Raw genomic sequence first — 15,688 nt, 5'->3', positions numbered from 1 at the left:
CATATTTTTTCTGAGTTTTACTAGATGACAATGTGTTACAGACCACTGTAGATGCCACAATATTTGGCATTTCAGTCTTGCTCAACAATTTTAACAAGACATCACTGTTTTGAGGACAAAAACTTGGTAAGGAGTAGATAACAAGCATGTCCTGATCAATTTTTTTTATTTATTTTTTCTCAAATCCTCCTTTAATAATGATTATATCATGACCCATAACTCTGGATTCTGATTAGCTGGAAGGTTTTAAATGAATGAAACTCAGGGTAAAGATAAGTGAGACTTAGATAAAGAGCTTGGTGTTAATGTTTAGGGATGGGAATCTTTGGGTGTTTCATGATTCGATTTGATTCGATTCCGTTTCTTGGTGTCACGATTTGATTGGGAATCAATTTTCGATTCAAAATGTTTCTTGATTCAAAACTATTCTTGATTCAAAATAGATTTTTGAATTAGTACATGCTTCAGGATTTACTCCAGTCCTAATTATGGCATGGAGACATAAGATTATACTTTATTATTATTTTTTATTTATTTAGTCATGCTTAACTTTCACAATTGAGTGTATATCTCAATTCTCAGTGACTTCAAAAAAATAAAACTGCTATTATTAACCTAGATAAAATTATACACATTTGTACAATTGTACAAAAGTAATACTGCAAAACTAGTATTTTGCCCATATCTATTTTTTTATATAATATAATATTTTAGTGTACAGTTTATTTTAAAAGACCTTTTATCTTGAATAAAGTTCTGTGAATATTATGCAATTATTCTTTTTTTATTTGGTATTTGGGCCTGGTTGTGTAACACTTTATTTTAAAAACTGAACGTGGACAACAAAAAAACTTTTGACGCAATTTGAGACTTGTATTTCACATGGTATTCTCGTGTAAAGTTAATGCTTCGTCCCCTCTTTGCAGGAAATAGTTTTATATTTCAGAGTAAGACAGAATGACAGTTAAGTTTCTACCGTCATGTCGGCTCCTCTGTGCTGTTTCAATGCATTTACCATACCTGTCAGAATACCGGCGCACTACAAATATAGGGCCAGCTGGTTTGACTACGGCTCACTTGACCGCGCTTGACTGTGGCCGTTCGTAGTGTCGCTGAAGTACTTGACTTTCATTTTGCAAACCTTGCATATTGAATCATGTCTAGCGCTGTCTTCCCTGGAGGTTGTGAAATCTTAAGTGCGCCAAAAGACTTGTCTTCAGTGACGGGCGGGCTGGCAGTTCTCCGAGTGTCCAGTAGGAGTAGTTTGCACAACAGAGCAGTTTCTCATTGACCTCCATGTTAAACAGGCTGTTTTCACGGCATAATTAAACCTGTTTAAGGCCTGTTTCAAAAAAACATTCTAGTCTGTATGTTTAGGTCAGGGGTGGGCAATTCCGGTCCTGGAGAGCCACTGTCACATGTTTTAGCTTTCTCCCTACCCTAACACACCTGAGTCTAACAATAATCAAACTGTGACAAGCATCAGCTGCTTGATAACGAGCAACTCATTATAATCAGGTGTGTTAGAGCAGAGATAAACCTACAGGATGCAACATGCAGGACAGTGGCTCTCCAGGACTGGAATTGCCTACCACTGGTTTAGGTCATATCTCCATGACAACACTGAGGGGGGTGAATTTTTTTGTAACAGGCTATTTTTTATTTTATTGGAGGTTAAAGTTTATGAATAATTAGGGGTGTGACAGCTAGCCCCTAGCCCACTTCGCCTCAGAGGCTAGTTGTCAGGATTAGCATGCTAGCACCGTCATCTCGACATGGACTGCAGTCATTCGTGTGGTGGTGTTGAGAGAACGACCTCGACGGAGAGGCTACGGCCATTTTTTATACAGCGTATGGGTGGGACGAAAAAATAGTTTTTATATATCGATTTTTGGAAGTTATGAATTGATTATGAATCTTAGAGATAGACATCGCAATTTTTTTCATGAATACATTTTTTTGCCCAGGAAAAAGCCAGAAAAACATGGTATAAGTGAGATGATTGCTTGTATGTTCCATGATTGATGACCCTCAGCCTCTTATAATTAGGGATGCACCGATTCATCTCCAGCTCAGGTTGGAATCTGAAGGCTAAGTCATTATTATTTCCCACACATACACATACATTCACTGCTGGTGTATGTACCAGGGATTGAACTATGATGAAAATGGTTTGATTGGATCATCTTCTATATTAATAATTTACTCATATAGCAGTAGAAACTGCATATTCTTGATACCCTGCTCCAGGAAAACATTGAACATCACAACTGTCCACTCTTGCATCTTCAGATTCAAGCTATAAACACAAGCTACAATAATACCATCATCTGCAGGTTGAGCTAGCCCTCGGTTTCAGTACATCTGAGTGATGCAGCTAAGTAAAAAAAAAACAACCTCTCACTCATGTCAGTGTTGGTTGTTTTAGGAAAACCCAAGATGCCTCGTTGGAGGTGAGATCAAAAGCGACTTCCCACGGTTCTCTTTGTATTTTTAGGAAGGATTTCTTACTGTTGATATCATTCAATTCAGGCACTCCTTCATTAGTCCACCGCAGATTAATATTGATCTACCTCAACACAATTCATCATTGTCTGGATGCTCAGTGGTAGGGTTGACTCTCTTGGAGAATGCCTCTAGTGGCCGTTTGAGGAACTGCAGTAGAGTGCCAAGGTTGCCACTTGAATAACATACGGTGGCACATAATTTTCAGCATCTTACTAATTACTTAATATTTGGCCTCAGCAAAGAAGGATAAAAAAATACCTCTTGTGATGAGTCAAATTCAACATGCTCGTAACTGTTAAATATTGATAACTTCTCATCTGTGAAATGTTATTTCATGTTGCTTAGTTTTAGTATTTCTTTATATAGAACATCTAAAAGCAAAACAAAGGTGTGGCTTTTTCTATGAGTTTTTACATACAGTCAGAACCCCGTAGCAAGATGTCGGCCACTGAGACGTAGCTCATAAGCCCTAGATGTGACATCTGCGTGTATATATCCATAATTAAAACACTGAAAAAAGTGATGATTATATTGCGTGTTCAAAATGTCAGATGAATTTATATGTAAGATGAGGCCATTTAGTCTTAATAATCCGTCTGTGATTGACAGCATCTAATAGACTAGTGCTTGATGCCTTCCTCCTTTAGTCCAAACACAACAGTAACATTCGTTCATTCAGTGCTTATAACATTAGACTGGGTGTTAACTGTCAGTCATTTAAAGCCACAAACCATCAAGCTAACTAAGATGTGCTGTTTACAGGTATGTCACTCTCTAGCATGTAAGTCATACTGCCTTCCACAGTTTAAGAGTGAAAATGAGATGTATCTGCCAGATACCTTCAGTCTAATTCAGCTTGTTTTTAAAGACATCAACAAACTTTACCCACTGAGTACAAGAAAGTCTTGTAGTCTATCATAGCTCTTCTGATGATTTACACACCAAAGGCATTGCTGAGGTGTGAGGACACAGCTTTAGAACAGAATCCAAAAGAGTAGGCAAAAGACAAGCGGCCAGACCCAGTGGTAAGTATTGGAATAACATTAATTTACCATTTTTTTTGCCCACTTTAACCCTTAGAGACCCACCATAGACCCATTGCTGTCTGCTCAGAAAGCCCCTTATTGTCAGTATACCTGGGCCATCCATCCTCGGAATACTCTAGGTCTCTGGCTGTGGTTTTAAAGTTTAATGAGGTTGTGATTATCCAAGAGGCCACAACAGCTCAATTTATACAAAAAACACTCTCACCACAATTGAATTGAATTGAATTGAATTCAATTCAATTTTATTTATAGTGCCAAATCACAACAAAAGTTATCTCAGGACACTTTACAGAGTACAAGAATATCTCCTATGAGGACAGACATCATCACACGTATAGACAACTGGACTCACTGCATTGTAACTGTCTTCCATTACACTTTCTCATTGCATATGACAAATGATGACTCCACATAAGGGAGGAGCTGCTGTACGGACCTTGGACACAATCACTTGGACGCCTGTACAATACAACACAATGCAATACAGTAGCACTTCCGCAAATACTGTGTGATGCCTGTACTATCCATGTTCTGTGATTATATTAATAGTTTGTGATGTTGTATTACATAAGAGGTGTTTCCAATATGTTTTCCATCCCATGCATGCATTGAGTTAGTAGCAGTACTGTAGTCAGCCAGCTGCTCGTTACCCTCCGTATGCTTGTGGGCGGCTGTGGCTTAGTGGTAGAGTGGGTTGTCCTCCATTCGAGAGATTGGCAGTTCGATCCCTAGCTCCCCCGGCCCACATATCGAAGTGTCCTTGGGCAAGACACTGAACCCCGAATTGCTCCCCGTGCTGCGCATGGGTGTGTAAATGTGGTGTGAATGATTAGATTAGATGGTTTGTAGATGTCCACTGCCATCAGAGTGAATGGGTGAATGTGGCAAGTAGTGTGAAAGCGCCTTGAGTAGTCAGAAGACTAGAAAGGCGCTATATAAGTACAAGTCCATTTTACCATTTGTGTCTTCTCAGAGTCACAGTTACTCCAGACGGCCTCTTATGGATCCACAACATCAGCCGGGCAGACGAAGGGAAATACACCTGCTTTGCTGAAAACTACCTGGGCAAAGCCAACAGCACCGGACACCTGTCTGTCAGAGGTACACACACAGAAACACATACATTTCACACCGAAACAAACCATCCAATGTCAGTAGTATTGTGATCTGAAAGCCGCAACAAAGCAACAATCTAAAGCTGGCTTTCTTAACGTTGAATTTTCTGGTTTCAAAATGGGGGTCAGTATAAAACCTAAATCTAGATTTAAATGTTACTCCAGAACTGTAAGGTTAACAACACAGATGCATTTTTGTTTTTCTGTTTGTTGTTTCCAGACCATAGTGCCCTAGACTATGGTATGGCCTAGATGTCATTCTATCTAACACCGTAAATTCAAGTCCTAATGACAAAAACACAGGAGAAGACAAGCAATTTGGAAAATAAATTTATCATAAATTAGAACTAGACCACTACTTATATACTGTAGTAAGAACAACAAAGTCACTTGAAACAGCAGGTGAAACAACTTTTTGTTATTCATGGCTCGGTTCAATTCAATTCAATTCAATTCAATTCAATTTTATTTATAGTGCCAAATCATAACAAAAGTTATCTCAGGACACTTTACAGACTAGGTATAGACCACACTCTATGACTTATTTATGATATACATAGACCCAATAATTCCTCCGTAAAGTATGGTGGCAACGAAAACCTTCCCTATAACAGGCATGAACGTCAAACAGACCAGCTCTATGGAAGACAGACATCTGTCTTGACCGGTTCCATCAAGTGTCCCAGAAAGAACCAGCATGCACAGTACAAGGATGTTATTAACTACACTTGTACACTTCCTGCTAGACAGGAAAATCAGCACTAGGAGGATTTTCTTCTTTTTGTATTCTAAGATGTGGTTCTCGAGGAGCAAAACAAACAATTCACACCCCTGCCACTAGTTTAAATCTAAATTAGCTTTTATTTTGTGCCTTAACCATGCAGATGCCACTAAGATCACACTGGCTCCCTCCAACGCTGACATCAACCAAGGGGAGAATGTGACGCTGCAGTGTCACGCCTCCCATGACCCCACCATGGACCTGACCTTCACCTGGGTCCTCAACGGGGTCCTACTGGACCAGGAGGACTCTGCAGGGCCGTACCACCGGGTTGAGGGGGTGAGTCTTCTTCTGCATGGAGGTTAAACAGTGCAGTGTGTTTGTTAAAATATGAGGCTGTGATGCATGGATCCGTGCCAACACATCAACCGCTGTCAGCAACGTCACTAACATCGAGGTGTATTTACATTTAGCCTGCGGATGTCTCCACAGACACAGATATTGGGATACTTGGCAAAAAAGTGCTTTCATTAGTGGGTTATATGATCAGTCACCATTGTTTTAACTTAAAACCCAATTAAATAGATGGAAATCTTAAGGAGTTCAACTTTAACTCCTTCTACAAAAAATTAAGTTGCGTTTGCTCTGAAAATAATTAAGCCGTTTTCCCTTGATGTGGTTTTTACAAATCATTTTTCTGATTTCTAATTTCGTTCAGAGCTGAAGAGGGTGAAAACAAGGGGAAAAAACATATAAAGGCTGCTTTCAAACACAAGAGAGAGTAGGTTGAGGGTATATTTCATTATCCCTGTTTGTCCCTTGGACATTTTCAGAATGTACTTGTACTTCTTTATTTTAAAAGAATTGTAAGGTTTTGTTATTTATTGATTATTATGTAATACTTTTGGTGGTTTGGCCTACTTGAGATCAAGCTGGGCTGTATGTACTGATGTCAAAATGAAGCTTCATGAAGCATTTTCATTATTTTTTGAGTCCTCTAGATGGAGCTCTCTGTTCAACACAGTGTTGAAAACACACTGACTTTGTTATGAACGAAACACAGGAAACAATTCAATCAATCAACAATCAATTTACATGTGATTTAATGAGTGATATTTACAAATAAGTGCACAGGGGAAAAGGAGAGGGGGCTTGGTGAGTTCTGTAGTGAGTTGTGGTGAGCTCTCCAGAGCTTGCCCAGTGCAGGTGAGGTCTACAAATCCAGGTGAGGAGTCCCTTCACGTGTTAATGGCATCCTCTGGGTGAAGAAACAATTATCTAGGCGAGAAGCAGTGGCAACAGGGAACAAACATACAGGTTAGCAGGGGTACAGGCAGACAGACAGGAAGGAATGGGTAGCATGGAACTGCAGCACAAGAGCACAAGAATGGTTACAAACAATTCAGTCAATACGGAGGAAACAGAGCACAACGAGGAAGCCAGGTATGCAGCACACTACCGCTCTTGCTGACGAAATCATCTGACAACGAATGACTATCAGGCCGGTCTTATTATACTGGAGGAAAGTGATTAGTGGATGATGAGTCACATCTGAAGCCTGCCGCAGATCACCACACCCACAGCTCACAGACACACACTTAGAACAGGGAAGACACATGCAGGAAAACAAAAAGGGGAAACAAACACAGAAACAAGAGGGAAGAGATACCATCATGACAGAATCATCATTCATTGAGCCCTTTTCTTTAAACCAAGAGCTCCATCTAGTGGACTCAGCAAATACAACAAATGCTTCATGAAGCTTCATTTGGACACTAGCTGTATATGGCCCACGCACAAACTAAAAATAAGTTTGACACCCCTGTAAGAGCATCTCTCAGTGATTTTAGACGATTTGGTGTATTAATTGAGTATTTATGGCAGTAGGGCAGTGTGTGTGGGATTGAGTCAAAAATAAATTACTGTGTGTGTTCATGGTAATGAAGGAACATGTCGGCCAGTGCAACAGTGTGGCTTATGTGTTTTAAAACAATGGAGGAGGAAGATATCAGGCTGTGACAACATTTATTAGAAGATATATTTATTGTTGGTTTGGGGTCTATTTTGGGATTGAGGATTTGGAGTTAAAGATTTGTTCCATCGTTGACTGAATAGCTCTATATTGCCCTCATCACGTGTTCATTAATATGCTAATATACTTTCACCTGTATTTTTTTGATGAAGGTCTTGTGCCAAAAGTAAATATAACACTGGAGGGACATTAGCAACAGACATCAACATCAACTTCCCCAGCTGAAGCTGTTAAAGACTGAATTGACCCCGCCACTATGTGCAAGATATTTTACAACTATAATTACTTCATTTCAGGGTGGCAAGTTGGACATTTCATGGTGCCTGAGCACAGAGCCGACAGATATAAGCTCCTAAATGAAAGATGAACTATCCATTTCATGTTCCTGCTCCTCCATGTCTAATGAACATTGATGTAATAAGACGTTGCAATTGGCTAGTTATGGGTCTGGCTGAAAATGAGCTAGTTATCATCAGCACTATAATGCTCATCTGCAGCATGCAGCTCTTGTTCAGTGTACAAATGGTTCCTATGCAGTATAGAAAAGTAGTGAATTTGATTTGAGTAATTTCCAGGTGTAGGAGAGTAAGCCTACTTTTATTATGGCTAGAATATATTAGTCGCTGAATTAATTATGAATTAACTTGACTCGTTAAAATTTAGGATTTATTTTACCTCGAAGTAGGGCACCACACCAAAATAAGACAGGATGTTTATTAAACTTTGGTGAAGGTTTAATACCTGGTTTAAATTTTATCAGTCTCGTCTTGAACGCGTTAATTCGTACCACAGCCTTATCAGGGACCAACACTTTCTGTACAGAACGGAAGACTCTCACAACGACGTAAAGTTAGAAACATTTATTTGACTACCTAACAAGGAGAATACAGGATAGTGCAACACTGAATAAACAAGTGAAAAGGGTTAAATGTTGATATAAAAAGCTTAAGACCAGAGTGATTCAAGCCTACGGGGCTGGTTTATAATATCACTGGCGGATTTAAAATTGGGTCTAATAAGCCGGCCAACAGAACTCAGATCAGAATTTAACTGTCACCAACGTTTAACCAAGAGTTGCATTAAAAGGCCAACCTTACTTTGCCGTTGATATTACAGTTGCCCTGGCGTCTTACAGTACCGATGCAGGTTCGAAGGTCCGCGTCCCGTTGTTTGGCGGACCTCGGCTCGGTTTGTTGACTTTTTCAGCTGCACGGTTGGATTGGCGGGGCTCGTCTGCTCCCGTCCCGGCTTGGATTTGGCTCTTCAGGTGGCTTGCCTCTGGAGGTGGTTTGTGGGTTGACAAAAAGGTTCTGATCGTTTCTGTGGAGCTGGAGTCGCCAGTTCGTTGCAATTTGCTGGCCGGACAAAAAGGCAAAGACAGCACGAGGGGTTTTACTATACTTAAAAAAAAAAAAAAAAACGTGTCGTAGAAAACTTAGAAAGTCACGCGATAAAAATAGATTAATAAATGAAAATACTTTAGTAAGAAACAAAATATAAAGTAACGTCTCTTGCTAACTTTGGGTTAACAAAAGAGCAAAAGAAACGAACAGCAGGAAGCGCAGAAGAGGGGGTCAGAGGTGCGAAAAGGTAGAGATACAGAAGAGGAGGTGCGGAGAGAGAGAGAGAGAGAGAGAGAGACAGCAGACTCTTCCTTTTCTACTAACAAAAAGGTGGAGTCTTGGCATAACCCAACCCTTTGGCTCTGAGCGTATCAACTGCTTTTTACCAGAACAGGGAATATTAAACTACCTTTGGTTGATTTTCCATTATTAAGCTTTCTGATATCCAATTTAACCAAAATCTTTAGGCAGACAGTTTTAACAGATACAGATACTGAGTGACAGGCCTATTATAAAAACACAAAATATTTCAGGAATTAGATAGAGACTTTGCACTTCTGAAACCACATAAACATAATCACAACAAGATACACATAATGCATATACTGTTATACACTTGCAAGAATGTCTTTGAACAGCCAGTTACGATGAAACGTCAAACTTTAACTGTCTTCCAAACTTCTACACAAAGTTCTGTTGTTTAGATTTTATTAATGAAAGTCCCTCTGTCTCCCAACAGAGACCGTTCCTCCGGTTCAGGTTGCGGTCAGATTTGACGTTGATTTAGGTTAAAAGGGGTCCTTTATCCTGGAGTTCTGTTTTTTTTATTACCCTAGGAGGGTTTGAGGTTGTAAAACACACCTTATCTCCTATTGAAACAAGTATAAAAAGGCTTATCTCCCGTTGCCTTCCTGTGACGCTGGGCAGAAAAACCAGACACAAAGAAATCATTAAACAGCACTTCCTCTGGATACGTTTGGAAAAGGGAAAAGCGTTTGGAAAAATGTTTGTGTCGTTTCCAGACTATTATCTCACAAACAAGTTTACTGACGAAACACAGCCAACCTGTAGATGATATGAAACAATCAGGTCACCATGGCTACTGGGACATAACCGTGCGACTGCAGTTCTCCTTTATTGAATTTCTTCCATACATGTCATCTACATTTTATTTATGATTTATAATTTTGTATTTATCAATTTTATATGTATTTACAGTATGTTTACTCCATCTAAAGCCAATGAAGCACATACTTGTGTTTTCTTCTGTAGTTCCTGGTTAATTGTCCATCTCTAATGTTCCTGTCTGTAGTGTTACAGGTTCACAGTTTTTCATTTCACTCTTTTTTTTTAAACTTTTTATTTATTCCATAGGTAGAACACATGAAGATGTACAAAAAATCAAAATAAATAGAATACACACCTGCCTCAGTCTACAACCCACTTGGCGCATATTATATATCCTTCAGACATCAATACATACCATACCTCCCCTCTGTACAAGTCAAACATCAGATCACATATATATTACACAGATAACCACAACACCAATGAATTCTGACCTCTCCCTAATATTCACTAGCACAGACAAGTGTATTTGCGAAACCAAAACTTTTTTTTTTTAAATAGAATTTTAAATAATACAATTAATTAAGTAACCAAAAAGCCATATGTATAAATAAAAATAAATACAATCTTAAAATTTGAGAACAAAAATAGGTATTTAGAGCTCTGGTATCGCTTGTATTATTGGTTTCCATCTTTCTACACTCAACAAAAATATAAACGCAACACTTGTTTTTGCTCCCATTTTTCATGAGATGGACTTAAAGGTCTAAAATTCATTCCAGATACACAATATTACCATTTCTCTCAAACATTGTTCACAAATCTGTCTAAATGTGTGATAGTGAGCACTTCTGCTTTGCTGAGATAATCCATCCCACCTCACAGGTGGGCCACATCCAGATGCTGAACTGACATCATGATTGGTACACAGGTGTGCCTTAGACTGTCCACAATAAAAGGCCACCCTGAAATGTGCAGTTTTGTCTCACAGCAAAATGCCACAGATGCCACAAGCATTGAGGGAGCGTGCAATTGGCACGCTGACAGCAGGAATGTCAACCAGATCTGTTGCTCGTGCATTGAATGTTCATTTCTCCACCATAAGCCGTCTCCAAAGGCGTTTCAGAGAATATGGCAGTACATCCAATCCGCCTCACAACCGCAGACCACGTGTTCCCACACCAGCCCAGGACCTCCACATCCAGCAGGTTCACCTCCAAGATCGTCTGAGACCAGCCTCTGAGACAGCTGCTGAAACAATTGGTTTGCATAACCAAACAATTTCTGCACAAACTGTCAGAAACCGTCTCAGGGAAGCTCAACTGCATGCTCGTCGTCCTCATCGGGGTCTTGACCTGACTCCAGCTCGTCGCCGTAACAGACTTGAGTGGGCAAATGCTCACATTCGATGGCGTCTGGCACGTTGGAGAGGTGTTCTCTTCACGGATGAATCTTGGTTTACATTGTTCAGGGCAGATGGCAGACAGCGTGTGTGGCGTTGTGTGGGTGAGCGCTTTGCTGATGTCAGCGTTGTGGATCGAGTGGCCCATGGTGGTGGTGGGGTTATGGTATGGGCAGGCATCTGTTATGGACGAAGAACACAGGTGCATTTTATTGATGGCATTCTGAATGCACAGAGATACCGTGATGAGATCCTGAGGCCCATTGTTGTGCCATACATCCATGAACATCACCTCATGTTTCAGCAAGATAATGCACGGCCCCATGTTGCAAGGATCTGTACACAATTCTTGGAAGCTGAAAATGTCCCAGTTCTTGCATGGTCAGCATACTCACCGGACATGTCACCCATTGAGCATGTTTGGGATGCTCTTGACCGGCGTATACGACAGCGTTTACCAGTTCCCACTAATATACAGCAACTTCGCACAGCCATTGAAGAGGAGTGGACCAATATTCCACAGGCCACAATTGACAATCTGATAAACTCTATGCGAAGGAGATGTGTTGCACTGCATGAGGCAAATGGTGGTCACACCAGATACTGACTGGTTCTGAGTCCCCAGACCCCCAATAAAGCAAAAAAAATGTACTGTACATTTTAGGGTGGCCTTTTATTGTGGACAGTCTAAGGCACACCTGTGCACTAATCATGATGTCAGATCAGCATCTGGATGTGGCACATCTGTGAGGTGGGATGGATTATCTCAGCAAAGCAGAAGTGCTCACTATCACACATTTAGACAGATTTGTGAACAATGTTTGAGAGAAATGGTAATATTGTGTATCTGGTATGAATTTTAGATCTTTAAGTCCATCTCATGAAAAATGGGAGCAAAAACAAAAGTGTTGCGTTTATATTTTTGTTGAGTGTAGTTTCAGTTGTAGTGTTGCTGTAGTTTTTTAGTAATTTTCCCTGTAAAAATGTGTGCTATATATTTCAGCCCCTTGTTAGTCCATTTCTCAAATCCTGAATCCATAGTACCCGGTACAAAGTCTGGATTTTGGGATATTTTTGTAGCTTTACTTACAGAGCTTGATATATTTAATTTCTTCTGTATTGTGGACCATATTTTCATTGTTTCTATAATCAAATAATTTTTAATTTTAAGCTTCTTTTGCACCAACCTGGTAACAAATTGTAATGGCTCCAGGGACAAAGTAGGGCAGGCCCTTTGCTCCATCTCCACCCATATTGCACCTCTGTCTTTAGTTATCCATAATATAAGAGCTCTAAGTTGAGCTCGAGTTGAGTTATCAGTTTTCCATAATTTGCATCACATAACTGTGAGACATTAGGATTAATAATAACACCTAGATATCTAAACCCTTTGTCGGTCCATTTAATCCCAACCCTTTCTTTCAACTCTGCTGGACATTCCCCTGAGATCATCATAGCAACTTATTTGCTTTCATTAGTCGAATATCCTGAAATTTCCCCATGTTCTCGAAGATTGTCCAAGAGGGCTGGTATTGATAGGGATGGGTCATTTAAGAGTATTAATAAATCATCTGCAAACAGTGATATTTTATGTTCTAACCCCCCGTCATCCCTTATTTCCAATATTTGATTGTTTTGCCTTATTGATTCATCCAATGGTTCAATACTTAAAGCAAATAACAGTGGGCTCAAACAATCCCCTTGTTTGACTCCTTTTTTGAGGTAGAAGAAATCTGAGCAACATCCATTAATTCTGATCCGTGATTTGGGGTCTTTGTAAATTATTTTTACCCATTCTATAAAATTCTTGGGGATTCCAAAAGCTGATAAAGTCTTGTACGAAAAACTCCACTTCACCCTATCAAAAGCCTTCTGGGCATCGTGACTAAGTATCATAGAAGTCTGAGATTTGGATTTTGTACTTGAAATAATATTCAATATTCTCCTTATATTGTTTGCTCCCTGCCTCCCGGGAATGAACCCAGTTTGATCTATTTTAATTAATTTAGTTATATAGTTCTGCATTCGTATTGCTATTCTGCTTGTAAGGATCTTTAAATCATTGCAAAGTAAACTCACAGGTCTATATCCTTTATACAGATCTTTTCCTTCTTTATGCAAGACTAATATGATGGCCACGACTTAGGTGTGTCTCCAGATGTCAGAGCATGATTAAATACTTTGTGTAGCACAGGTATTATCTCCTCTCTAAAACTTCTGTAAAACTGTCCTGGAAAACTATCAGTCCTAGGTGATTTATTATTTTTAAGAGTTTTTATAGTATCCAATATTTCCTGGGAAGAAACTGGCCGAATCATTTCGGATGCCTCTTTTTTCGACAGAGTTGGTCAATTATTTTTTTTAAGAAAGGTTCCTGTGTCATTATCATTGTGGTCAGAATCAGAGTAATCATTTAGGGATTGATAGATGCAATTTTAGGTTTTACTATAGTTTGTTTACATGTGGGGTGTTTTATTTTTGATATTATTCTATTTGTTTGGGCCTTTCTAAGTTGGAATGCTAACAAGCTCTATTACCCATTTTTTAATACCTCTGGCTTGTAAAACGTAGAGATCCTTCTGCTTTAAAAGAGTTCATCTAATTTCCCTCTGAATGTTTTTAAATCATTAAAAATTGATTTATTTGATGTTCTTTTATGTCTCATCTCATCTTCAACCGCTTATCCGGGGTCGGGTTGCGGGGGCAGCAGCTTTAGCAGGGGACCCCAAACTTCCCTTTCCCGGGCCACATTAACCAGCTCTAACTGGGTGTTCCCAGGCCAGTTTGGAGATATAATTTCTCCACCAAGTCCTGGGTCTTCCCCGAGGCCTCTTCCCAGCTGGACGCGCGTGGAACACCTCCCAAGGGAGGCGCCCAGGGGGCATCCTTACTAGATCCTCATCCCAGCCGTTTTACACTTGGCTGTGAACCGATCCAGCGAGTGCTGAAGGTTACTGACCGACGATGCCATCAGGACCACATCATTTGCAAAAAGCAGAAACAAGATCCTCAGCCCACCGGACTGCAACCTCTCCCCACCACGACTACACCTCGATATCCTGTCCATGAAAATCACGAACAGGATTGATGACAAAGCGCACCCCTGGCGGAGGCCAACCCCCACCGGGAATGAATCGGTACACAGCTCTTGCTTTGGGTGTACAGAGATTGGATGGCCCACAGAAGTGACCTTCTCACCCCATACTCCCGCAGCACCTCCCATAGTATCTCCCGAGGGACCCAGTCATATGCCTTCTCCAGATCCACAAAACACATGTAGACTGGATGGTTATACTCCCAGGCCCCCTCCAGGATCCTTGCGAGAGTGAAGAGCTGGTTCGTTGTTCCACGTCCAGGACGGAATCCGCATTCGACTATAGGACGAACCCTCCTTTCCAGCCCCTTTGTAGTAGACATTACCAGGGAGGCTGAGTAGTGTGATACCCCTGTAATTGGCACACACCCTCTGGTCCCCCTTTTTAAGCAGAGGAACCACCACCTCAGTCTCCCTTGGCACTGTCCCAGACTTCCACGCAATGTTGAAGAGATGAGTCAACCAAGACAGCCCCTCCAAACCCAAAGCTTTCAGCATTTCTGGACAAATCTCATCAATCCCTGGGGCTTTGCCACTGTGGAGTTGTTTGACTACCTCAGTGACTTCCGCCAGATATATTGACAATGATTCCCCATCAGCCTCTAGCTCTGCCTCTACAAAGGAGGGCGTGTTAGTCGGATTAAGGAGTTCCTCAAAGTGCTCCTTCCACTGCCCGATTACCTCATCGGTGGAGGTCACCAGCGTCCCGTCCTGACTGTAAACAGCCTGGACAATTCCCCGTTTACCCCTCCTGAGATGTCGGATGGTTTTCCAGAAGCACCTTGGTGCCGCCCGAAAGTCCTTCTCCATGACTTCTCCGAACTCCTTCCACATCCGCTGCTTTGCCTCTGACACAGCAGAGGCTGCAGCCCTTCTGGCCTGTCGGTACCTTGCAACTGCCTCTGCAGTCTTCTGGGACAACATATCCCGGAAGGCCTCCTTCTTCAGTCGGACAGCTTCCCTGACCACCGGTGTCCACCACGGTGTTCGACGGTTACCGCCCCTTGAGGCACCTTAGAACTTGAGGCCACAGCTCACCGCTGCAACTTCAGCAATGGAAGCTTTGAACATTGCCCACTCCGGTTCAATGCCCCCAACCTCCACAGAGAAGCCGGAAAAGCTCCGCCGGAGGTGTGAGTTGAAGATCTCTCGGACAGGGGCCTCCTCCAGAAGTTCCCAGTCCACCCTCACTACTCGTTTGGGTTTACCTTGTTTGTCCAGGATCTTCCCCCCTCCTCTGACCCAACTCATCACCAGCTGGTGATCAGTTGACAGCTCTGCCCCTCTCTTCACTCGAGTGTCCAAAACCTGGTCAGCACCCAAGACCTTTGGCCTAGGGTGCTCTGGTACCACGTACAC

General features: G+C 41.2%; 1 protein-coding gene across 1 annotated transcript in view; it reads left to right on the top strand.

Annotated features, from left to right (window-relative positions):
* Nucleotides 1–15,688, top strand: part of cntn2 (contactin 2) — a gene marked incomplete at its 3' end in the record, with an annotated part of 125,566 nt that overhangs the window by 57,103 nt on the left and 52,775 nt on the right. Inside the window, exons 12-13 of the mRNA XM_083939878.1 lie at nt 4,528–4,655; nt 5,554–5,729. Coding sequence (XP_083796004.1) covers nt 4,528–4,655; nt 5,554–5,729 — 304 coding nt within the window. The remainder of the gene's footprint in view (nt 1–4,527; nt 4,656–5,553; nt 5,730–15,688) is intronic.

The sequence above is a fragment of the Echiichthys vipera genome, assembly GCF_963691815.1.
Source record: "Echiichthys vipera genome assembly, chromosome: X".
NCBI lineage: Eukaryota > Metazoa > Chordata > Actinopteri > Perciformes > Trachinidae > Echiichthys > Echiichthys vipera.
This window is presented reverse-complemented; position numbering and strand designations above follow the sequence as displayed.